Source organism: Lagopus muta, chromosome 1 (genome assembly GCF_023343835.1).
Source record: "Lagopus muta isolate bLagMut1 chromosome 1, bLagMut1 primary, whole genome shotgun sequence".
In the NCBI taxonomy this organism is placed as follows: Eukaryota; Metazoa; Chordata; class Aves; order Galliformes; family Phasianidae; genus Lagopus; species Lagopus muta.
In genome coordinates this window covers 6380068-6405342 of record NC_064433.1, presented here as the reverse complement: position 1 = coordinate 6405342, position 25275 = coordinate 6380068, and the positions used below count along the sequence as shown (strand labels likewise).

The 25275-nt window shown below is 41.8% G+C and overlaps 1 protein-coding gene across 1 annotated transcript; it reads right to left on the bottom strand.

Moving 5' to 3' along the window:
• Nucleotides 1–4307: 4307 nt before the first annotated feature.
• On the bottom strand, nt 4308–21786 carry DHTKD1 (dehydrogenase E1 and transketolase domain containing 1). The gene is made up of 17 exons (XM_048962885.1): nt 21585–21786; nt 19330–19485; nt 18398–18609; nt 16435–16629; nt 15844–16113; nt 14808–14979; nt 13159–13357; nt 12027–12339; nt 10972–11056; nt 10238–10377; nt 9600–9750; nt 8331–8437; nt 7207–7371; nt 6765–6847; nt 5562–5731; nt 5289–5374; nt 4308–4836 (listed from the first exon to the last, which is right to left on the bottom strand). The coding sequence occupies exons 1-17, from the start codon at nt 21745–21747 to the stop codon at nt 4735–4737; spliced, it is 2769 nt and encodes a 922-aa protein (XP_048818842.1). The 5' UTR covers nt 21748–21786; the 3' UTR covers nt 4308–4734.
• Between the last annotated feature and the right edge of the window lie 3489 nt (nt 21787–25275).

Sequence of the window (25275 nt, the reverse complement as noted above, 5' to 3'; positions counted from 1 at the left end):
GTGCACCATTGAGGCAGTATTACAGCATCATCTGTGAGTGGGTTACCAATTATTGAAGTTTTTTTAAAAAAATAGTTTTCTTTGCTCATTCCAAGTTAATATTTACTATGGCATTCAAAACTTTAAGGCTTCAAAATTAAGACTAGTCTTGTTTAACTCATAAAATAATATCATTATTACTAAAATATTTGTTCTAACATATTTTTCTTCCTTTAACCAAGTCACTGCTGCCTTCAGTGAGCTGCTCAACCCAACATCTCTTTCCCTTGATGTCTTTATTTTTCCTTCCAGTCTTGCACTTCCAGCTAAAAATCCTGAACACGTCCTTAACTTCTCAGTCATTACCTCTGCATTTCATTCCATGTGCCACAATGCACAAGAGCTGTAACACTTCCTCTCTTTCTAGTTAGCTTTTTTTACTAACATACAGAGCTTCATTTCTGCTTTAATAACCCACAAATTTCTCTTGCCCAAGGACTGGGCCCTACTCTGTTACCACTCACCCAACCTGTATACCATTTTATTCAGCACTTCCCTGAATTGCATGTCCTGCACAGGGAACTTGTTCCCATTGTCAAGCATCACCCTCATCTGAAGCTTTCAAGATTTCTGCCCCTCTTTTCTGCAATTATTTTAAATTGAGTATATAATTTTCCTCTGACTGCTTTACAGGAGCTACTGGTAACACAGGTTTCTCCTTTGCCTTCCTTTCCCCTTTTTTTCCCTTTCCCAACCCATTCTTTTTCAATTATTCACTCAATATTTTTTTTAGTACAGTGTGCAGATTTACAAATTCACTGCTATAGGGCACGTTCCCAGCTAAGCCACTGCAAGATAAGTTTACCAATATTATCACTGCAGAAGTTGTATGAGTGATCTATCAGGTGTAAATGCAAGAGCTTCCTTCACTGCCCAGCATTTTGGAGGGGCAGGTATCAGTATGAACAAGGGCCCCCTAAAGGCAGCTAGTCCAAGAATTGCAAAAGCAAACCAGCACTTGTCCAAGGCGAGCCAAGTCTGCATGCAGAGCTGAGTACAGCACACAGGAGGAAAACAGCCTTGTGTATATCCAAAATCAGTAGGGGAGCTGTGTTAATGTCTAACTCAGCACGGGCTTTGTGTTGCTCCTGGTAGCTGTTAGCCATCACAAAACAGCAGTATTCTGCAGATAATTCTACACCAGCAAGACCTAAGAGTGGAGCCAAAGCTGTTCCTTCCCTACTCCAGCACAGCAATGTTGGGCTGGGGGCATTTAGCCAAGCAGCACTACAGTAACAGTGCTCCCAAAGGCAGAGTAAAACAGACGCTGAACACTCAGCCATCCTTTACTTGGTTAAAACAACCTGCATTGCCTCTGTGTGGGTGGTGTATAACGGGGCCAGGTTCAGGCAACATGCAAAATGCTGGGTCTGTTCTGCCCTTGTGTATTGTTACAGTGAGAAATGTCTTTTTTTAATGTTATTGTCAGTTTGGAGTCAAAGCTGATGATTGTGCCATATAACTTTCCTAACTACAGCTGCAGCCAAAGCAGTGTTGCTTTTCTGCCTCATTTTTTCTGCTTGCTGATACTGAAGTTCTTTGTGAGCAGAGTATTGAGAAGTAAATTACACAAAAAGTACCAAGCAAACAATTGCCCTTTTGGGCAAGGTCTCTGAGAAACCAAAGTATATACCCCAAGTATTTTCCCTTATCTAGACAAAATGCAACCACAACCCTGTGAAAGTACAGCTGCTAGTAGATGATATTCAAGGATATCAGTAAGGAGTAAAGGAGAGGCAGAGCTCCAGATACAATACGCAAGTGATTTCTCCACGGAAAAGCATACTGCTCAGGAACCATAGTAAGAAATCCCTGGAAATCTCTGAGCAGAATTTTAAACCAGAATATATCTTGACTACATAAAGCCTAAAAAGTTGTGCAGTTTGCCAGAATAAAGTGGAAGAAACATGACTTCATGTCAGGAGGGATGTGCTGAAGAAGTTACGTGAAACAGACAACAACACAGAGATTACAGAGGTTGTTTATGGGTCACATAGAGTTAATGAATTTATGTGCAAGTTAGGGTAGGATAGTCCTTCAGAGCAGCTTTTGGAAGCCGTTCCACCAGGTAAATGCAAACTGTGCCTGCACTCCTAATGTAATACTGTTTTTTCATGTAGGAGTGCTGTACTTGGTTAAATCCCACTTGCTTCTTCCTAAAAGGCTTTTGTGCACGGTGGGTTTGGTTTATTCAAGCACGCTCCCAAATAAGTAGGGAAGGTGCTCATTTCACACTGCCAACAAGATTGGAAAAGGGAAAAACTTTTTGGTGATGGGCGAGCTGCCTCAGGACAGCAGGAAGGGGACTGGTCCAGGCAGCTTTCACCTCCTTCTGCCATCTATCTTCATTATTCTCCTGATTAAGTTCAATGTCATGGTCTTTTATCTGTTGCTATCCAAAAAAGATAAATTTATTTCCCCAAATGACACCTATGCTGAAACCTCCCCTCAGGGAACGCCAGGAGCTGTACTCTGATGAGGTGCAGAGCATTTGGCTACAGACACGTCTCACTCACTGGGAGCGGAGCTTGGGAACAAGCAGGTAAAGGGCTGTTTTAGCATTTCTTCAAAATGCATTAAGTTGAAAAAGTCACACAACCAGAAGGAAAAGAACAGTGTTAGAACAGAGTCTTAAGGAAGACCCTACAAATCCTTTGTGGAGCTCCAGCTGACACCTGCACTACTCTTCTAACTAGACACTGAGTCCCCACATCTGTGTGAGAAAGGAGAATTACTCTCGTTGGAGGGAGAAGCAGGGTGTCATGAGAGTCAGTGAGAAGAAGGGGAAGTCTTGTGGTCACTCCTCGAATGGGAGAGCTCAGCTAATCTCTATTCAGTGTTGCTGTCTCTCTTCCTCTTCTGCTCACCTTGCTGTGTTACTGGATCAGAGGTTCTCCAAAGCCAACAGGCCACACACCTACATCACAGAATGGGTTGGGGTGGAAGGAACTTTACAGATCATCTCATTCCAAACCACTTGCTCTGGGTAGAGATGCTTTCCATTAGACCACGCTGCTCAAAGCCCCATCAAACCGGATGATGAGTTCTGCCTTTTTGTTTTGTGATGGTTATTATTTGTTATCATATGAAGAATACTGTAAACTATGAGGGGTTTGTGGTTTTTTTTTGGTAAAAAATAAAACATTTGAAACCCCCTAGAGGACAAAAAAAAAAAACCCAAAACAATGACATAAAGAAAGGCTGGACATCTTGATCTCTGCACAATGAGAAAATTTCTAGAAACCTTCAAATTGACACTGTAGAAGCACAAGGCACTCCTGTGCTTACTGCAGTCTGTATGTAGTGCTCAGGTTTCTTTGACTTTTCTAACTCTAATCAATTCTGAGTTAGAATTACTTTTCCATTTGTAAAGGTTTTCCTTTCATGTGGCTTGAACACCTGTATCTGTTTGAGCTCTTCCAGAAAACCTGGATGATTATTCTCCTGTTCTGTCATTTACTACAATTTATTTCACTTATTTCTTCTACAGTCTGTTTTAGTCACTTTTTTTTTCCACTGCAAATAAAAGCCTTTTGCTCAGGAATCTCCCAGCGGGCCTCCAAATGGGAACTCACACAAAGAGAAAACAAAACCAAACCAAGTCATGAGATTGTTGTTGTTCTGTTATCAAATAGTCCCTCAGAGCAGCTTTTGGGAGATTTTTATTTTTTTTTTAATGAGCTCCTTTGACTTTCTAATTCTCCCATCCCTCACCCTTGAAGCTTCCAGTGTATTTGAAAGGGGCCTCACTATTGCAGCTTTCAGCACGTGTCCCTTGAACTCTTTACAGCCTGTCCTATTTCACTTTTTTGTTTTACTTGCCACATTTTTGGACTTTCTGTTGCTCTTGGTCACAACTTCAGCCTTCTTACAGCATAAGATTCCGTGTGAGAACTAGGGACCACAGAAGCAAGCCCTCAGAAAACAACAAATAAACTGATGAGGAGCCCTGAGAAGAATTTCCTGGGTAGGAGACAGGGTTACTTTATAAGGTAGCCTCTAGAAACTGGTTTGGCCTCTACAAAACATGGCTCTAAAATAAGGCAGTAAGGCTCATACACCATGCCTCCCACTCTGCAAGCTTGATGTGATAGCACCGATTCTCCTGGTGAGAGAAACAGCAGTGCCCTAAGGGGTCATCCTGCAAGGTCCCCACAAGAATATGGCTTTAATGACTCTCCCTGTCAAATAACAATTGCATCTGATTTAATTTCAGGTCCGTAAGGAAAGAAAAGAGAAAATCCACAATACTCTGCTATAGAAATGGCTCATTCTCAGGCACAGGGAAGCATTTATTCAACCAACGAGCACTAACACCTCTGTGGAAACAAGAAACCATTTCCACGCGTGCACCATGACCAGGGAACTGGGCGCAGTGTGGACAAGCAAGCTGATACAAGGTGTTTTTAACCCATCTCACTGAGCTGCCCCCCAGACTGCATTTTTGGTTTTTAAACTTTTAAAAAATCTTGTGTGGAAAATAGTAAAAAGGACCAAGAACCACCTGGAGTAACAGACATCAGCTTTCACCCTTAGGTATGCCCCTACATTACAAAATTGCTTTACCATTACAGAACTCATTCCATTCTTTTTCCCTGTTTTGGAGAATTGAGTCCTAAGGATCTGGCTTTTGTTCTTCACAGGAAGAAGGCAACCAACTTGACTGACTGCAGGAGTAGTCTGTCCACTGAAAATTTAGATAAATGTGTTGGTAAGAATGTCTTCCTGCTGTTGGTGGTGCAGGGTTCCAATGCCAACTGCTGGGGCTGGTAAAGGAGGTCTACTCACAAGACGGAGCTGAAATGAGAGCCAGGAAGAAGTGATTAATGAGGCACAAATATAGACCCACATCTTGACTCTGGTTCTCTGATTCCATGGCGATTCCTGACTATGCAGTTCCAGTTGGAAATACTACAGGAAGTTATCCTCCATTTCCTGAAGACTTCAGTTCCAAGAACATCATAGTGCATGATCTGCCACAGCAAACAGCAGCTTCAGATTCTCTTCCTATTTGCTGTAGCACCTTAAATATGTTGTTTTCTACCTGCAATCTTTCATTATCCTGTCTGTTTAGACTAAACACCTGGTAAAAGAAAGCTCCAGGCTTGTTCATTGCTAGTAAAGGGCTCTAAAAAAGCTAAGAAATTAGAACATGCAGTTCAGACATTAGGACTAATTTTATGTCTAAGCATCACAGAATTTTGCAGTCAATAGCTTCAAACTCCACTTTATAGCCTAGAGCATCTTACCTTAACTCCCAGCTGCTTTTCAAACCGTGGTGACACAAAAGACCAAGGACCCATATTCTGTGGCTCTTCCTGACTCCAGATGAAGACTAAAGAAAGGATAAGGGTACATTACTAGTGGTAAACATTTTATATCATCCCACTCTAGAAACACTAAATGTGTAGGGATATATAGGGGGAAGAACAAAGAAGAAAACACCACTTCAGCTCTCCACCCTAGAAGGCAAGCAACAGATTGCAAAGAGTCCAGAAACAAAAAGGTAAAAATTTGCATACCTTTGGCACGACTGTATCTGCTCAGCTCTTGCTGCAGAGCTTCCAGTGGGAAAGGACACAGTTCTTCAAGTCTTAAAATAGCTATGTTGTGTTGCTTTTCTCCTACTGTCTCTCTTTGCTTCACCAGAGCATAGTAATGCTTACCAGAACAGAACACCACATGGGTGACACTAAAGAAAAATAAGAGTGTTTCCAAGTTTAGTGATTTGCAGAAACTTTATGCAGAACAGTTTCACACCTTTAACAAAAACAACCAGCCAAACTTTAAAGGCAATTTAACTGAAGAAAGTTACTACCCTAAACCATATTTTCTCCTTTGATTTCCCTTAACTCCCACTCTCATCCAACAGCTGACAAACAAATGCCTGGGCACAATAGGCCAGCACCCAAAAGTCTTGTTTCTTCAGCTTTAGTTTTGCCTGAAAATTAAAAACCTAGCCAAAGCTAGCCATCTGTTCTCTCTCTGTAGAGAGTGAACCCCAGAGGATAATTCTCTTCCAGACCTAAGAGGAACCACTGTTAGAAGATATGCAGTAGCTTCCAGCAGTCAGAGAGGTCTTACTTGCCTAAGCTTGCTAGACAAAGGCAGCAAGAGAAACCCTACCGTTTGTGCCTCCCCGTTCCACTTACAAAACCAAGATGCTATGATACAGCTAGCTTTGTCATGGTGGGCCAGAATGGAAACATTTGAGATGCTGACAGACTTGAGTACTACTAGGACAGGGACTAAGTAAGAAGGAGAGAAAAATTCAAAGGCTAGAACTGCTTTTTGTGAACAGGACTCACTAAAATAGTATCTAAAGGGAAGAAGACAATACACACACGAAGATTTGTTATTGCCCTAATTTCATTTCATCAGCTCAAGCATCTCAACAAAACAGAACAAAATTCTGCAGCTCTTCAGATAACAGCTGCTTCCAATGAAGTTAACTAATGGGCATGATTCACTAATCCATCAGATTAGCAATAGGATAACAGACTCCCTTTGGAGGCAAGGGCTATTATGCTGGCAGTTAGCTTTACTACCAACATGAAAGCAGAAGAAAAAGAGAGAAACAAGTAAAACCTTAAGTCACCCATCAGGCAGGTGTTTCCCCTACCCCAACAATTACTTCTTTATCACCTCGAACCTGAGCTGCTGGTAGGTAGCAGAAAGGGACAGGACTTCCTTTCTGAGCTTTTCTTGTAAGAAAGTAGAGCTACCTTCTAGGATCTACTGAGGAGTCACCGATGACAGGTTTGAATGTTGTTCTCGGAGCCATTTCTTCAAAACTTGATACAGCAGCCTAAATGGGGAAGAGTTGAAAGTTACCGAATCTGGCTGCCTTTTATCTCAAAGCTGGGGAGATGATTGAGAGACAAGGTTTTGTTAAATACTAAAGGTGCAGTTTTCCCTCTTCCTCCCATTTCCGCTCCCAGAGAAGACAGACAGAATGGTAGCATTCTAAAGAATGGACCAAGAATCTACTGGACCAAGAATCAAGCCTTCTTCGGGCTCACATGCACCCGTCTTTAACCCTCAACAAAACCCCATTGATTTGACCTAAAATGAGCAGAGAACACAGAGGAAAACAAAGAGAAAGGTTACAAGAACACAGAAGAGGAGGGGAAAAAAAAAAAAGGAAGATAAAGTTTTCCAGCTTACAGGGAGCCTGAGTAACACTTTTGGAGAAGCAACAATGAGAGGTTTCCTAAAGTTTCGGACCATTTGCCTCCGGAGTAAATGGAAATACTGTGCTGGGGTGGTGGGATGCACAACTGACATGTTCACTTGGTCCCCATCAACTCCTTCCTCTGAGCTGTCACACATCTGAGGGGAACACAGCAGTATTTTGTCAAGAAGGAAGCAGTAATACAAATGTGCAAGTGTCCAGACACATAAGGCACTTCACACTAGTGTAAGAACAGAAGAGCAAATACCCCAATTAAAACACTGATTGCTAGGGAAGAGCAATTTCAGAGAAACTGCTTTAGCATTTACACAGTACCACTACATCTGAACTGCCTCCTTTAACTGCTCTGTAGCCAAGGCATGGCAGTTCTAACAGCTGAAGGTCATGACCATTCCACCAGAATGAAGCACCACTAAGCATGCTGCAAATTTTTCCCTAAATCATTACTCAGCCCACAACGACACTATAGTGGACATCTTTTCTTTGTGCCACCAATTTCCTTACTGTTACTTTAAGTGCCCAGCATTCTGCTCTATGCATACTGGGAACATCTGTGAGTGGCTTGCAGAAGAGGGTGGCTGCCTGTTTTCAATGCCAACCCCAAAATGCTTTATGTAAGAAGTTCCATTAGAGGCCTGCTATTTGCTACTGGACTCATTCTGTGGTACAGTGACACTGCTGAAGAGTGGCAATTGGGAAGGAGACAGCAGGCAGTACTGAAGCACATGAGCAGAGGGCATGAGGCTTTCACAAACACTATGAAATTCTACACTGCAAACATTCACATTACCCCACACTCACTTAGGTCTCCCTCATCTGCCCAATGGGAACAACAAGCATTTATTACGAAGTTCAGTCAGAGTCTTGCACTAGAGCTGTTGTAACATTTAAAGCAAAACTGCTTCCTCACCACTTCCAGATCTGCACCTCCTCATCACAGTTCCCTTAACTTCTCCACTTTCAGACCAGCCCGGTCCTGCTGTATGATCCTGTCTCCAGCTTCTGCTACCACTAGCAGATTCATTGTGAATTTGGCATTTTGCAACAGAACAGCCCAGGACTGGAACATGTGAATCTGAGAGGTGAAGCAGGGTACCTGCAGGAAACGTTCCATCCGGCAGGATGAGTGCTCAGGACCTGCACCATCATAGCCATGGGGAAGAAGAATTACTATCCCACTCTGCAGAAGCCATTTGGCCTCACCTAAAAACACAGAATAAGAAAGAAGGAAAAAAAATATTTCGACAGAACATAAAGCCCTATAAGACTTAGCACTTTGCATGAATTACTCAGGAAAACAGAACACAGCTAAGTTTCCACATTGGTAAGTACAGCCCTGAAACATGTAGCTGTATTTAGTGGTGAGATTCATAACTATGAAATGGCATACATAAGATGATCTGAAATTTCTGAAATACTCAAATATCTTTGGGCTTTCAGAGAACTTATGGCATCACATCGAACAGTGAAACTTTTAAAACTCCATCAGAAACATCACCAAATTATGCAAAAATTCTCTTATCAGCATTGTCTTCCTCATTAACAAGCATTGGCACTGCTAACTCTTCAGTAAGACCTCTAAGCATAATTCACTGCACGTTTTCTGTACACCTTATCATTTAGTCCTGTACAAGAACGAAGCAGGCAGCATCCTGTCAGCCAGCTCTAGCTAATACAGCAATGCTCGCAAGAGGATAGCTTCCCAGACTAAGAGATTGTAGTCAAATCCAGAAAGCAATTAATCCTGACCTTAAATACACGTTGAGGATGAGTGGGATATACAAAGCCTCTAACAACTCCCATCTGAAAGAACTGAACACAGAGGCCTAACCAAGGCTAGATACCAACACTGCGGACCCCACACACAAGGAATTCCACTCTAGAAATCAATCTTAGCATTCCCTCACTATGTTCCACCTGTGAAAAGTCTTTTTGCTCTGAGTATTCAGAAAATGTGTTAGTCAAACTGAGATGTTATTTGCAAAGCATTTTTTGTGTTTTTTTTTTCTTGTTCTTGTCTTGCACCACGAATTTTAAGAGATGCCTCATGAAGGAAAGGTACTTCCTAACAAGCTCCTGAATATACGTGCACACACCGTGAATAAGGAGGGAGAAAGGGGAAGAAAGGTTGTTAACACCAACTGTCCATTTAGAATGACCATCTCCTGCCAAGGATGGGGCCTTTCATTTTAGATGGAATGCCACAGATCTCATAGGAAGCTGTGATCTCATAGGCAAGCACACAAGGCTTCTTGAGAAAACAGAATTCTTTTCTCAACACATTGCCCTTGTATGGGCAAAGCTGAAGGATTTTCTAATAACACAAGTAATTCATTGTAAATACATTAGCTTCTGGTACACTCACCTCCAGAGATGAAAGTGTCAAATATTATCTGGGCTCCATTAAAGAAGTCTCCAAATTGAGCTTCCCAAATTGGCAGTAACTTAGGACTCTCAATACTCATTCCATATTCAAAACCAAGTACAGCTTCCTCAGACAAGGGACTGTTACTCACCTAACAGAAAGGAAATTGTTGGGAGGGACAGGTGAGAAAGATGGGGTTGGAGCTCAATGATCTTTAAGATCCCTTCCAACCTAAGCCACTCTATGATTGCATAACAACCTAAGGTTAAGAACTTTTGGAAGCAGGCACTTTAGTGCTAGGCATTCTGAGGACACATACTCCAAAAGACAACTCACAGTCACACCTTTTTTGCTTTTGAATGAAGATACCAAAGGAAGAAAAAGAATAGATGATCTCTTAAGGAAAAGCATTATTCCTTATTAAGGAGGGTAAATAACCATGCACTAGAATTATGAACTTGCTACAGGTCAACTTAAACCAGTAATCTGCCTTTTGCTAGTCTCTCCTTAACCCAGGTAGATTTCAGGCCTCCATATCTGGGGATTGTCAGGCTACATACACACACCTCAGCAGCTTTAAAATACGCTCTCCTTCAGCACAACTTGAGGAATATTGTCTCACGTACCACAGAACCTACCTCTAAGAAACCCTTCTGGTCTGGGGACATGTGATTCAGAGGAATGTAGGTGTCATCTGTTTCTTGGCAAACCAACATCGCATGTCGCTGGCTAAAGGTTCCTCTGCCCACATCTTGTCCACTTAGTCTGATGTTAAATCCTTTCCAATAAGCAAAACACTGCTTTAGTAAATCATACAAGAAAATACACAGAAAAATAAGTCCCCACTTCCAAAGTGTCACTTTTCTTGTTAAGTCCTTCCTTGAATTTCCCCTCCAAATTGCAGAGATGCTCACATATCATTTCTCCTCCTTCCAGTCAAAAACTATTTTGGAGTGTTTCAGTTTGCTAAAGCAAACTGTAAAACACAGGCATCCTGCATCACACATAAACAGAGATACAAATTTAGACTTGAGAAGAAGGGAAATTAATCACAGCATGAAACACACTACATAAGGTAGGAGTACAGGAGGCCCAACTGAAGTCCCTCGCTTTGCTCACATGCTCAGCACTAAGCACTGTCTTCTTGACAGGTTGTAAAGAAACAGTAACTCATTAAATACATTTCTTATCCAATCTGTAGATAACAGTAACATACAGGATTCATATTTTACCTTCTCTTACTCTCACATAAATTTTCATATGTATTCATCACATCAGTCTTTAAACTTAGAACACCCAAACGTCTGATGTTATACTTCACTGGCATCAAAAGCAAATAATAAAATATTTCTGCTATCTAGTTGCCTCTTACCTTGGCTCAGCAGGGAACCAAATGCTAAAGTTTCAGCTGTTGCCCAGTCCAGCTTTTTTCCTTCCTCCATCTTTTGAACTCTTGACTAAACAGTTAAATAAGGAAAAAAAATTACTATTTTGCCTTCTCCAATCTGTTTATGCCTTGTAGCATAGATTGAAGTGAACAAAACAAAAAAACCTGCAGAGAGAAGTACTGTTCTTCCTGCAGCCAACTTTGGTTGGTTTGAAATACATGCATTCTTATTTCAGCACATCCTGAAGGAGGCTGCTCTGCTGAGCACAAAACCATGTGCAGCCCATATATTCCCTTCCTAGTCAACAAACAGTGCATTGACAGATTAGATCTTAGTCTAAAAATACTAAAAACTTGAGGACAGCAGAAAGAAACTTGGCAAACTTCTGGTACAGTACTGAAAGATTCCAGTTGTAAGTAATTTCAGTCTCCAGAATTCCCTTATTCTGAGCTGTAGCTGTGCTGTTCTTGCCTTGGGCTGGGAGGACTTCAGTCTTTTTCAGTATTCAACTCACAGCCTCTCCATAGCTGTTGACCAGACATCGGCCCATGGTCATCATTGATCCAAGTGAAATGTTCACAAAACCAAACCAATCCAGTTATTGCACAAAATCTTATTACTTACGAAACACAGCAACTCTCAAACTTGTGTACACATTGATATAAAAACACCTAAGCATTGCATTACTAGCTTAACAAACTGCTTTGCTATGTTACAAATTTCCTGATTCATTCTCCTGTAATGTACTCAAAGTTTAAATGACAGTCATTTATTATACTGACATATTCTTTGTATGAACAACAAACTATTTTCTACAGGCTGCTTCTTCAGTGCAGCAAAATATTGCTAAATTAAGAATTAAGTATATGGCTTGATACGGGGGGAGAAGATATTTTTCTTCAAACCTAAGAGAAAAATGGCATAATCCCAACCTGAAAAAGGGAACAAACTGCTCTTCCTAGAGAAAACTGTGCTATTCTTTAATTGGCAGCCTTGCTGTGAAAGGTCAGGTATTTAAGTATCTCTATGCTCTACTGACCTGTGCATACGTCTTTAGAAGATGGCTGTGCATCTGGAGCTCTTCAGGCACTTCTACAGACTTGACTCCAATAAACTGCAGGAGTGGTATTGGCATACCTGTGTCCCAAGTGGTGATTTTAGCAGAAGGTTCAACCAAACCTTTCCAGTGAGCCTGCAGGTTGGTAGGAGGTGGACTATACAAAGTCATGTTGGCAAGATGGTCGTTTAGTTTGGAATAGTAGGTCGTCTTTATCTCAGATACTTCAACATCAGTCATGAGCCCAGCAGCTACGAGGTGTTCTGCGTACGTGTCTGGGATGCTCTTACGGGATCTGTCGGGGAGGGAATCAAACCCCACAGACATTAAGCCTGAAAAGTGTAACTTCAGAACAGGGAAATACTACCTTTCTTCCTGTCAGGTAAAATGGAAAGCTAACACAAATGATGACCTAGTGCATAATACTCATGTGGGTCAAATTTTCTTTCCTGACATTTCCAGAATAACAAAAATTCTCTTGGATTCATGCTTTACAGTCATTTGCTTAAGATAGTGCCTACTGCTAGCAGCTAGAGGTAAAAGTAAGTTAAGAAATCCTCTCATTCAGACTGGCTTTGTGCCATCGTGCATCGTTCTTCAGACAAATTGATGGTGGAATTTCAGGATTAGCTGAGAATTGAGGCACCCAGTTCCATATAGTTCCACTTAAAACACCAGAATTAATTTTTCTCTAGGGTCAAGATGGAATCTAAATTTATCGAAATGCTTGTGAAGATGAGGCTCCACTGGAACAGGCAAAAAGACAACACATTGTACAGGCTTCCTGCACATTCTCTCACATAACCTACCCTTTCACACAGTAGACAACTTTGCCTTCTGAGCAATCAGGAATTTGAAATCCAAAGGCTGTATGCAAGATTGTTCTCCAAGAGGCATCAAAACGCATATTCAAGAATTGACACCAGTGGTCATCTTTATTAACATGTCATCAGACCTTAGCCAGGGACTGCTGACAGTCTAACTACACTTAGCATTTGACAGTATGACAAAGGATCTCCAGCAAACAGAGATTTCTGTTAGAGTAACGGACAATACTGATGAGATGTATAAAAAGCATACTTTGAGTTCTCTCATCAGATGGCGTCACTCTTACCTGATGATTTTGTACATGCTAGGGTTGGTGAAGAATGGCTCATCAAGTTCATTGTGGCCCCACTGTCTGTAGCAAAGCAAGTCTACTATCACATCCCTGCGGAACTGGCGTTGGTACTCAACTGCCAGTCGTGTGGCACGGACAACTTCCTCAGGATCGTCCCCATTGACATGGATAACTGCACATCCAACAATTTTACCTGCCCAGGGATTCAAAACAAAGTTAAGGGTAGTCGCATTCAACTCCCCTCCAAGGAAAACGGACACAAGCATACCCAGCAGAAAACTACAGGCACTGGTGCTCAGCATACTTAACAAATCTACTAAAGATGTTCTTTATGATGATAACTGGAGTAAGGAGTAGGAGACATCCTTGAAAGAAAGTCCAATTGGCTCAAGATGTTGTATTTGTCATAGTTTGAACACAACTTCTTTATCAGTAAATTCCTACTCTCAAGAAGAGAGCAGAAAGTCTTCAGGGAATGAGGAAGAACTACTTGATTGATTCTGTCAAACAAAAACCAAATTTTCTTTCTTTCTTCACTATGAATCATAGACTGGCTTAGGTTGAAAAGAGACCTTGAAGACCATCTAGTTTGCAAGCATGTATTGCTGGCTCATGTCCAGCTTTGTCCATTAGGACAAAAGGTTTTTGCTTGCTCTGGTCATTTCGCAGGCAAAAAGAGATCTCTCATAAAAGAGAAAACTGCAAAATCCAAATGTCTTAACATATTTTCCTGTATGACGATTTGTGAATTCTGTGAATTTGGACTTAAGTATTCTCAGCAACAGAGTGCTCTTCTGCCCAAATACTGGAAGATAAAGATGGTTCACTCCTGACCAATATCATATCTCCTCCCTAACAAAATCCTGAAGTCCAGATGGGTCAGACACCCCTAAGTAACTAAATAAGAAGAAAGAAATACTAAGAATGCAAAAAAAAGAAGTCATAATAATGACTATACACAGGCTTAATGAATCTACTTGCCTGGTTTGATGAAGTCATAAGGCAAATACCTGACATTAAACCTTACACATATACATTAGTATATTTTAAATTCCAGGAAGCATACACAAAGGAACTGACTGCTATGTCCGTGGTCTGGCCAATTGCAATACATCTGTTTATCATTAAGACAGACCAGTCCAAAGCCAAAGGCTTTCTAAGTTTAAGGTTAGAAGTGGCATGAATCTCATCTTTTAATTAAAAGCTCAACAAGTTCACCTGATAACAAACAAATGAAGGAGAGACTATTGAAGTAAAAAAGACACACTGAAAACACATCTGTTACATACTCCATCACAACACATTTTTAAAAGCTGTCAACAACACAGCAGAAATTAAATTAGTAAGAATTGATGTAAGTCTTGCAAACATTTTACTATATTCTGTAAAAAATACAACATGATTTTTCTTTGGTAGTCAGTCTTCATCCCAGAATAGATAGAAAAGGGAATTCATTTAGCACTTGAATTTTTGCTAGTAGGAGGCAATAATCAGTATTAATTTGATTTGATATTCTATTATCCAAAGAAATACAGATTAATACAGTTCCCTAATGTTAATAACATTTTCTATAAAAATCCCACTGCAATAGCAAATGTTCCCACTGGTGTTAAAAAGCCTCCCTTATTCTTTCTGATACATACCAATGTCACTACAGTACAGTGATGATCTTCCTCGCTCTGGAGGAGTGGTGTAACCCAACTGGTTATTAACAATCAAATGGATGCTCCCACCAACTCTGAAATGTGGTAGATTGGAGAGGGTCAGTGTTTCAGGAACAATCCCCTGCCCAGAGAAAGCACCATCACCATGAACCTGCAGGAGGGAAGAAGGTGGAAGAGTCTTGTTTGAGAGAACACTGGAGGAACAGCAACACTGAGGAAACAGTAACTCGCTGTGCAATACCTATTGCTGGGTCCCGTTCTTAACCCCTTTCAGGCTACTTTTTCCACGATTTGTACATGACTGCCTGATCTACTTGGAACAGATCCATAATATCTTAAGTTGACCCACTGGTGCTTTGGTGACTGCAAGTATCACAGCTACAGCAAAGCTGCAGCATTAAGTACCAACTCACTGACCACTGAACAACAGCAAGCCAGTCACCATAGGATTTGCTGCAAGTTAAATAGTGGTGAGCCATGACTCATTCCTACTCCTATCTTATCACACAGAGACAAGAGCAGACACACTAGGAAAAGAAGTGGAAAAGAAACTAAAAAAAAAAAAAAAAAAAAAGAGTAAGAACCAATTCCAGACAGCACGAAAAGACTGATTTCAGTAATACCATGATAAAATGACAAAATTCTAAGTCCTACTGTATATTTTTCAACCTTGTTGTTAACTCTTCTCAAAACCTATTTAATTAAAAGAAGACCAGCAGCGGTGGTTTAAACGGTTTAAAGCAAAAACCCCCAATGCAAGGTATCAAAATCAAGGAAGGAAGCTGAATAATTTCTTTGGAAATCTAGAAGCTGGAGTAATTGTCTAAAAGCAGGTGCTGTCATATGTGGTACCTAGATGCCTTCCTTTTCCTTCACATTCTTTGTAAAGAGAATCCCAGTTCTTCATATTCTACATTAATTAATTTTTGTCTCGTATTTTTATATACACCATTTCTGTTCACATGCTGGTCTAGGAAGTCATACAAAGTGCAGCTACAAGTTGCGAGCAAAATACCTGCAGGCAAATAACTTTGTCTCCAGGCTGTGCAGAGCTCTCTGGGGAGTAATCTCCATCGAGCAGAGACTGCTGTCTTCCTCGTGTCTTGCCCACGGCCACTGGATTGATTGCTTCTAAGTGTGAGGGGTTTGGTAGCAAGGTGACATGCACAGGCCTGTGCGAACCAAAGTCAAGATCCACAGAAGATGTCAGGTGGGAGAGAACGTCCCCAATGGCTGCTGAATTCTCTGGAAACTCACTCAAACCACGCATCTTACGGAACATGAGCTGCATGGAAACAAACCTGTTTAAATCTCTTTCCTGATTAATTGGCACAATAAAAGAAAAATGTTTCCAGAATTATATGCTCTCCCACCCTTGAGACAGCCAGGATGCCTCAAATAAAAACATATAAACCCATTTCACAGAGTTCTCTTATCAACCTCCCAGGGAAATCCAGCAGAGGTACTGACATGAAGGGAATACACTCTCACAAAGGTGACTTTTTTTTCACTGCTTCAGCATTCAGAAGACAAACATTTAGTTTACATATTTATTGCAAATAAGCCAGACACATAGAAACTTCCAGTAAGACTGTGAATCCCTTACCTCTGGTGGAAGCTGAAGCAAGCCTGTGAGAAGATTAAGTCTTCCACGGTGAGGCATTCCAAGAATGATATCTGTCACACCACTGTACGCACACATCTTAAACAATTCATGGAAGAAGCCCATCATGCTCTCTGCTCCTTCACCGCCGTATCGCTTCACTGTAGCAAACTTGGTGGCTAAGAAGCGATCAAACTCCTGTTAAAAACAGGGGAACTTCAGTACTAAGCAACTTTGAGCAGGAGTCTTCCATTTGTAAACTGGAAATACCATTTATATTTGTAGCTATGTAAGCATAGCCCTTGAAAATCTCAGCTAATTCTCCACACCAACTGTCTGAGATCAGAAGCTATGGTGAGTACAAGACAGTGCCTTTTTCCCCTTACGACGAAAACTGCAGGATTGAGGACCAAGCTGGCTCTACCTAACATGGAAGGAGATGGATACCAAAATTAACAGGAGCAATTTACAAATTCCTTAACAGTTTACCTTTTTTAGTGAAAATTAAAAGAATTGTGTTCTTTTACAGCATAAACCTTAGCTATCCTGAGATGCAAAGTGCTAGAGAAACGGTGTTTCACTTTGATGACATTAGACACAATATTTAGTACATAAGTAAAATAATTATTGAGAGAAGGAAAATAAAGGAATCTGTATTTACTTCATTTTCCTTTCACTCCTTCCACTTCACTCACTGCATTCATCAACTCCTAGACAGCTCTCTTAAATGACAAAGTTTTGGAAGCACTGGAAGTGTCTGCAGTGTCTTGCAACTGAAAACTGAAAATAAAAGATGACTGCAATTGAGAAGGGAAGACTGAGCCACAGCCAAAGATCCAAGCCAACTGATGAACAACCCTCAGTTGAGAAACACTGAAATCTAAGGCATTACATATATAAAACTACTCACACACAGAAGTGTTTTTTTTTCACATTAGTTCAATTCCACACTCTTAAATACAGTTCTGGTTATTCTGAGGGTAATGTGTGATTCTTAAGGTCCTGATTTCACCCTCCTTTCTCAGAAGCAAATTTCTTTAATTGCCAAGAAGGCAATAAAAAAAATGTAAGGTGTGTCATATACTTCCATTTAGTCATTGTTGCACATTACATTTAACACTCCTACCACTTGGAAAACTGGAAACAGGGACACTTTTACAGATTCTGCTCTTCTACCCTTCCATTCTTTTTGATAAAGCAGGGAAAGAAGGGGAAAAATAAAAGTTTTTTTTTCACAGTATAGAAGTATTTGAATAAATTGTCTCTACACAGCTTGCAAGTTCATAAATCTTTCACTTCTTCATTCTATGAACAAAAGTTCTTTTGCTGAAGGGCTACATGGCTAAAACCTCAGTTCAATTCTGTTTTGTTCTCTCCAAACTTTGAGGGATGCAGTGTGCTTCAAAGCTAGTGAAACAGGTAGGGATGTGGCTGAGTGAAAAGAAAACAGCACAAAGTGCATGGAAGTATGCCCAACCTTGTGTTCCCAACAGTAACATTTAGTATACAGCATATATAGTTGTCAGATCAGTCACAGGGAATCTCACTTTTTAAGATCCAGCACTCAGGGATTTGTATGGTCACTGCATCTCCAGAGAATTTACATGATACAAATATATATCACAAACAATACAGGTTCTGATTTGTTCTAAAAGCTGTCTGAGTTTGGATCTGGCTGGAAATATTCTGCTAGAAATAATTTCCAGACAAATCAATGCAAGTTAAAAAGGTATTGGTAAATGTTTCAATAGAGGTTGCAGGGTAAATTCAGCAACAATCTCCAGTGAAGATTCCTGCATTTGTGTATCACGCTTCTTTGATGAAAAAACCAGCACTTCTCCCTCTCACATGCTCACAAAGCCTTCAGAATAGCGACTCTTAAGTTGTGTGGACCACATCCAGAGCATTAGAAGGCCCACAACAAACTCCAGAATTCAATTAAATTGAGTAATAGTGAAGAAGGTACCTGTGACTCCAACATCAGTTTGCACAAGTGCTTTTTCTCTTCAGTCATAAAAGCTTCTTGTTTCAGTTCTTCAAATCTTTTAGTAAACCATTTTCTCTCCTCCAAGGTTGGAAGCTGGCTTGTTTCTATGGAAATATGCCCGCAGTACACATGGTCAAGGTAAGCCAACACATCCTCTACAGAAGCCTCTTCTTTTCCCATGTTGAGAAGCCCTGGTCAGAAATAAATGTTATTAGTCACTTGTGGGGAGATAGGTGGAAGCACTAAGAACTAAACCAGCATCCTGCAATTACAATAATATTTTGAGAGTACGAATTCATACCCTTGACGTCCTTACCTTCATTTAAAACCATTTATAACCATACTTCAGTGTTGTATTAATGCAATGGTCTCATGCTTATTTGCAAGGCACTCAAAATGTCTTTTGGAAAGACTTTAATGCAAATGACACCAAGTCACTGCTTTTGTGTGCAGCACTCATTTTGAGGCTCAGAGAAACGAGCTCCAACCCCATGGGCATCAGAAGTTAGTAAGCACTTGTTCTGTAGATGGATAAGATATATAGCACTGAGAGACACGTTTATTCAAGGCCACAGTGAGAGACAAAAATCCAGTGCCACAGCAGTTTTATTACAACGTCAAAAATTACACTGCATCATAGAATGTTACAGCAACACAAGAAATTAATGTATAACCTCAGTAGATTTAAGTACAACTAAAAACGTTCATGGTATCCTAAGATGTGGGAAGGTATCCATTCATTACGTGATGATCTGCACAACAAACATGTAAGTAGGCTGAGGTTAATGATTTTCCATCCAACAATACATTACTGATTGAATCTCCTCTAAATATCTGTCTCCTCTGCAGAGGACACAGCCTCCTAATAAATCATCCATGACAAAAACTTGCTGTGATACGGTAGCATTTACCTGTGGTAATGAGAGGCCCTTGAAGAACTTCAGTCAACTCTTGGATTTCAGGTACCACATTCATAACAGCTTGCCCAGCAAACAGTGGGTTTATTTTGGCTGCTTTGTGTCCATGTTCAGAGTACGCAGTTATTAAACGAGCAAGGGCATGATCAACTAAACACAAAAAGAAAGCAGAATATTGCACATGCTCACATTTAATGCGTTTACAGCACCAACACATGAGTATTCAGTCTGATAATCTTCTAGGTTCTGGCTGGAAAGATGTTTTTCACCTTCATCAGCTTGCAAGAGCTCCTATAGTCAGGCTGCTATATTTTGTTACTAGTGGAATTTTCAAGCAAGATTTCATGGAATCATGAGTTGGAAAAGATTTTTCAAGGCCATCTGGACCAACTTCCCTGCAACAAACAGGGACACCTAACTAAGGTTGCTCAGCACTCCAGGGCAGCCGGACCTTGAGTGTCTCCAGGGATGGGGCATCCACCACCCCTCTGGGCAACCCATTCCAGCATTTCACTGCCCTTACTGTAAAAAACTTCTTCCATACATCCAATCTAAATCTCCCCTCTTCAGTTCAAAGCCATTTCATTGTACTGTCACAACAGTGAGTACTGAAGAGTTTGTTGCCGTCCTTACATTCCCCCATTATTACATTCCCAAATACTGAAAGGCTACTCTCAAGACTCACTGGTGCCTTCTCCAGGCAGAACAGCCCCAGCTCTCTCAGCCTGTCCTCGCAGGGAAGGTGTTCCACCATGTTTTTGGCCCTCCTCTGGGCACACTCCAACAGGTCCATGTCTCCCTATGATTCCCCTGCTAGCCTGTATATGTACGTAAAGCTACCTTGTTTTACTTTGAATCTCATTACAGTGATGGGTACACCCAACTGAAGAATGGCAAGGTACTGGTGTGCAAAGTCCTATTTCCATAGCCAACTAACCATGCTTCCTGCACTTGCCTGCTCCTTGCTGGGATGTCAGGCAGATAGGGTCTTGCTAAAAACAAACAGACAAAATCCCTCTTTCTGCAGGAGCGAGATAAACTGTAAACCAGAAGATATATTGCAAGCAGAACCTGCTATAGATGAATAATATGGAAAAATTTATAACGTGTTTTTCCTCTACACTATTAGCAAGAAAACCATTTAACAGCAGATTACAAAATGTAACAAAAACATTACACCTACATACACCTTAACAAGGTACAAATCACAGAGGAGGGGAATCAACTCTTTGAAAGGATAGATAACTGCAGGACAAGGGGAAATGGTTTTAAGTTGAGGGAGGGAAGATTTAAGTTGGATGTTAGGGGGAAATTCTTTACAGAGAGTGGTGAGGTGCTGGAACAGGCTGCCCAGAGAGGCTGTGGATGCCCCGTCCCTGGAGGTGTTCAAGGCCAGGTTGGATGGGGCCCTGGGCAGCCTGATCTGGTATTAAAAGGGGAGGTTGGTGGCCTTGTCTATGGCAGGGTGGTTGGAGATTCCTGATCCTTGAGGTTCCTTCCAACCCTGTGATTCTGTGATCTCATTAGCTGTTAATGTGAGGACAACACTCCTATAATGGTTCTCATAAAATGGCTTATGCTGGGAGAGCCCTCAGAGCCACTTAGCTCCAACCCCTGCTATAGGCTGGGTTTCCCCACCAGCCCAGGCTGCCCAGTGCCCATGCAGCCTGGCTGTGAGCACCTCCAGGGATGGGGAACCCACACTTCTCTGGGCAGCTGTGCCTCACTTCTGAAGGTAAAGAATGATTCCCTATCACCTAACCTAAGTCTCCCCTCTTTAGTTTGAAGCCAATCCCCTTGTCCTGTCACTATCTGCCCACGTACAGCGTTGCTCCCCCTGCTGCTTGCCATCTCCCTATCTCCCTTCAAGCACTGCAGGGCCGCAGTGTAGTCTCCCCGGAGCCATCGCCAAGTTCAGCTCCCTCAACCTTTCTTCAAAACTTCAAGTCTTCTGCTTGGAATTGTTTTTTGTTGTCCCGTCCCCCCCCCGGTAAAAATGACCTAAAATCCCTACCGTCGTTGCTACAGAAGAAAATTACCTGTACTTAGTTAATTCTAGCACAACTCTATGTATGCATAGAGAACAGACGTAAGATAGAGCACGAACGTCGCTACGCTCCGTCTCCGTCACAGCCGCGCTCCCTCCAGGAGCTCCGCAGCCGCGCTGCCCCAGAGCCGCCGACCGCCGCTCGTCCCCCACCCTCCCCTCAGCCCGGCGCCGCGTCAGGCTGTGCGCTGGCGGACCCGACCTGCTTTGCCGCTCTCCCCAGCGCCGCGCGGCTCCGCCGAGCTCTCTCCTACCGCTTTGCGCGGCTTGTAGCCGTACACCCCCCGCTCCGTACGGTACCAGCGCCGGGAGCCTGCCCGCCACGGCCATCTCAACAGAGCACAGCGCGCGACGCTCGCCGCCATGGCCGCCGCGCTGCCCGCCGCCAACCGCCGGCCTCGACGCCGCCGCCGCCCCCGGCCGCGGAGGGGCGGTGCGGCTGAGCGGGAGCGTGTAGGACGTGCTGCTCTGCGACCAGCTTTAATATCCCCAATGTTTTCTGCCTTCAGTCTGCTGTATGCGATGGAGGACGGATGCGTTCTCACGTAATTGACCAGAAGAAGGGTTTGAAGTGGAAAATTTTATCAGAAATACAGTAGGAACAGAGAGGTGATCGTCCCTGTGTACTGAGCACTGGTGAGGCTGCACCTCAGTACTGCGTGTTCAGTTTTGGGTCCCTCACTGCAAGAAAGATATTGAGGAACTGGAGTGTGTCCAGAGAAGGGCAACGAAGGGTCTGGAGCACAGGGCTTAAGGGGAGCAGCTGAGGGAACTGGGACTGTTCATCTGGAGAAAAGGAGCCCTTAGCGCTCTCTACAAGTGCCTGAAAGGAGGTTGTGGTGAGGCGGGGGTTGGCGTCTTCTACCAGGTAACAGCGATTGGATGAGAGGTAATGGCCACAAGTTGCACCAGGGGAGGTTCGGGTTGGATATGAGGAACAATTTCTTCTCAAAAAGAGCAGTGAGGCATTGGCACAGGCTGCCCAGGGGTGTGATGGAGTCACCATCCCTGGAGGTGTTCAGAAACAGGACAGATGTGGCACTAAGGGCCATAGTTAGTGGGATGGTGGGGGTGGGTTGATGGTTGGACTGGATGATCTTAGTGGTCTCTTCCAACCTTAATGATTCCATAATTCTATGATTCTTTAGGTGATTTCAGAAGTATATCCCAGCATCTTGGAATTTCTTATTAAAGTGCTGTGAGAAGTTCAGTATCAAAGTTTAACCCTGTGTATTTGTTGCACTGGATTGTGGTTGGACACAACCCCATCCTGGAAAACCTACCAAAAATGCATGAGTTAGAATTGAGGAGTTAACAAAACATAACATCTTTGCGTAACCTTTGTGTGAATGCAGTAGCACTGGCTTGGTTGTGCCTATTAAAAGTAGGTAAATCATAGAATCATTAAGGTTGGAAGAGGCCTCTGAGATCGTCCAACTGCCACTGATACTATGTACTAAACTATGTTCCTCAGAGCCACATCTACACATTTCTTGAAATATTGATTGCGTTTGCAACAGGTAAATAAAAGAGCATTTATTTCTTCAAATCAAACAGTGGCTACGTGCTGTTGGAACAGGAGGAACTGGATTTTGCAACTAAATCAGTTGTGACGCTGTTGTTGGCTGAGTTTGTGAGGATGTTAGGTACTAATATTTCCTGAAGAGGAGCTGCTGGTGTTCCCTGAGGTTGGGCTTATGCAAACCTATAAAAGCCCATCTCGAAGGGCAAAATAGGGAGTGAGTTTTAAAGCAAAGAAAGAAAAAAAAAAAAAAAAAAAAAAAAAAAGAAGCTGCAATAAAAGGACAGTTGACACGTGGCCAACAGAGTAAGGCATAGTAGGAATTTGGCTTTGAGTATTGATTTTTAATGTATGCTAAAGGAAATTTCAAAATAATGTTGTTACATTGCATGATTCTGTAGAGGCAGAAAAGGTCGGCATAGTTAAATATTTCTATTCCGTGCAGAGGGAACAGCACAGATGTTGCAGAAAGATTATGAAATACTTTTCCACAGTTGTTAGGTAATTATCAGCCAAATAGCAGGTATCAATATGGTTTTGTTTAAAGCTGATAGAGAGAGAGCTAGTTGAGTATTTCTCAGTTATTCATATGAATAGGTCTGAACATTAAAATTTTCAAGTTATAAAGGACTACAATGAGGTGGCTCAGCCACACAATGTGGGTCCCAGAAGAGTAAGAAAATATTTCTATATAAGAATTCCCTTCCTACTTTAATGAAGTCTAAGTGTGGGTTTATGGAATACATGTCAAGTGAAGATGTTGAATTTTGTGATGTTCTCAGAATCACAGACTTTACATTGGCTTACATTGGAAAGGACCTCAAAGCCCTGGACTGACTGCCCCTCACAAGCTCAGGTTGCCTAGGGCCTCATCCCACCTGGCCTGCAGCACCTCCAGGGATGGGGCACCCACAGCTTCTCTGAGCAGCTGTGCCAGTGCCTCACCAGCCTCTGAATAAAGAAGTTCTTCCTAACATTGAACCTAAATCTCCCCTCTTTTACCTTAAAGCCATTCCCTTTTGTCCTATCACTATCTGCCCATGTAAAAAGTTGCTCTTCCTCCTGCTTATAAGCTCCCTTCAATTACTTTTTTTTTTTTTGTGATTGAAAATTCAGTTCCTAAAGATGTAAAGTGTTTTGCAGAATTTGCCAGCATAACCACCTTGTCTAGAATGCAATTACATGTGGCAAAACTCTTGCTGTAGCTGTATCTATGTCAATTAAAGAAAGGTTTATTGACTTTGGATCATGTCTTGAGTGTGAGAAAGTGCTACCCTTACCAGCAGAAACACCACTGCTAAGTTCACATGCTCTGTCTCCCCAAGGGAAATCTCCTGGCCTGACTCTTCCAGCAGAGGCTGAGTGGCTGTTCTGGAAGATACTCCTGTATCAATTCTGTTGTACTTGATATCATAGCTAAATAAAGTTCAAAAATGGAGGTGTATATGCTAAATAATATAGAACTAAATACCTAGCAGTTCTAAACTTGCCATATTTTAAATTGAAAATCAGCAGTGGCTGGGTGCATTTCTAAAGGGATTGTAATCCATGCCACTTCAGCAGTTCTACCAAACCCCAAAATCTTCCCACAGTGTCCTGACAAGATTTGTCAGCTAGAGATAAGTGGTGAAGAAAGGCTATTTGGCTACGAATGTGACACTGGATTGGATGCAAGTAAATGTCATTTATTTGAACAGGATCAGACCTAAATTTGTACAACTTGAAAAAATACGTGCACTAGAATGTAGCCCCTCTCCAGGAAACAGCAATTATAAATAATTTCTGAAAATCACAGGAATAAAACAGATGGGTCTGCGAAAGTTAGAAGACTATCAGCTCGCTTGGCAAAAAAGATTATTTTCCCAGTTTGGCTACAAGACAAATTCTGTATACACCTACAGATTGTACATTAGGCCAGTATTTGGCATGCTATGGCTGTCTGAATACTGTGTGTGTTTGGTGCCAGTAATTGAGGAAACATTGAAAAAATTGGGAAGAATTTCAGAGCATTTTATTCATGCTAGAAAAGGTAGCAACAGCATTTTACAAAAGAAAATAGACTAATATTTATTGATGTAATACTGCTGAAAGTGAGATGCAAAGCTCATATAAAGCAAAGATTGCCTTATTAAACCACAAGAAAAAGGAATAATTGCAAGGCATCCACTGACAGGTTACATGACTGGTGTCTTTGGAGAACAAAGCACTAATATGTACATGTCCTCCCCACTTAGCCCCTCTTTTTCTTACATGGATCTTCTCCATTCTGACAAAACAGTCTAAGCAACCTGGTAACTTGACACATTTTGGGAAGTGACACCTTTGTGTAGCGAGCACACTCGAATGATCAATGTACATAAGAAGCATGACT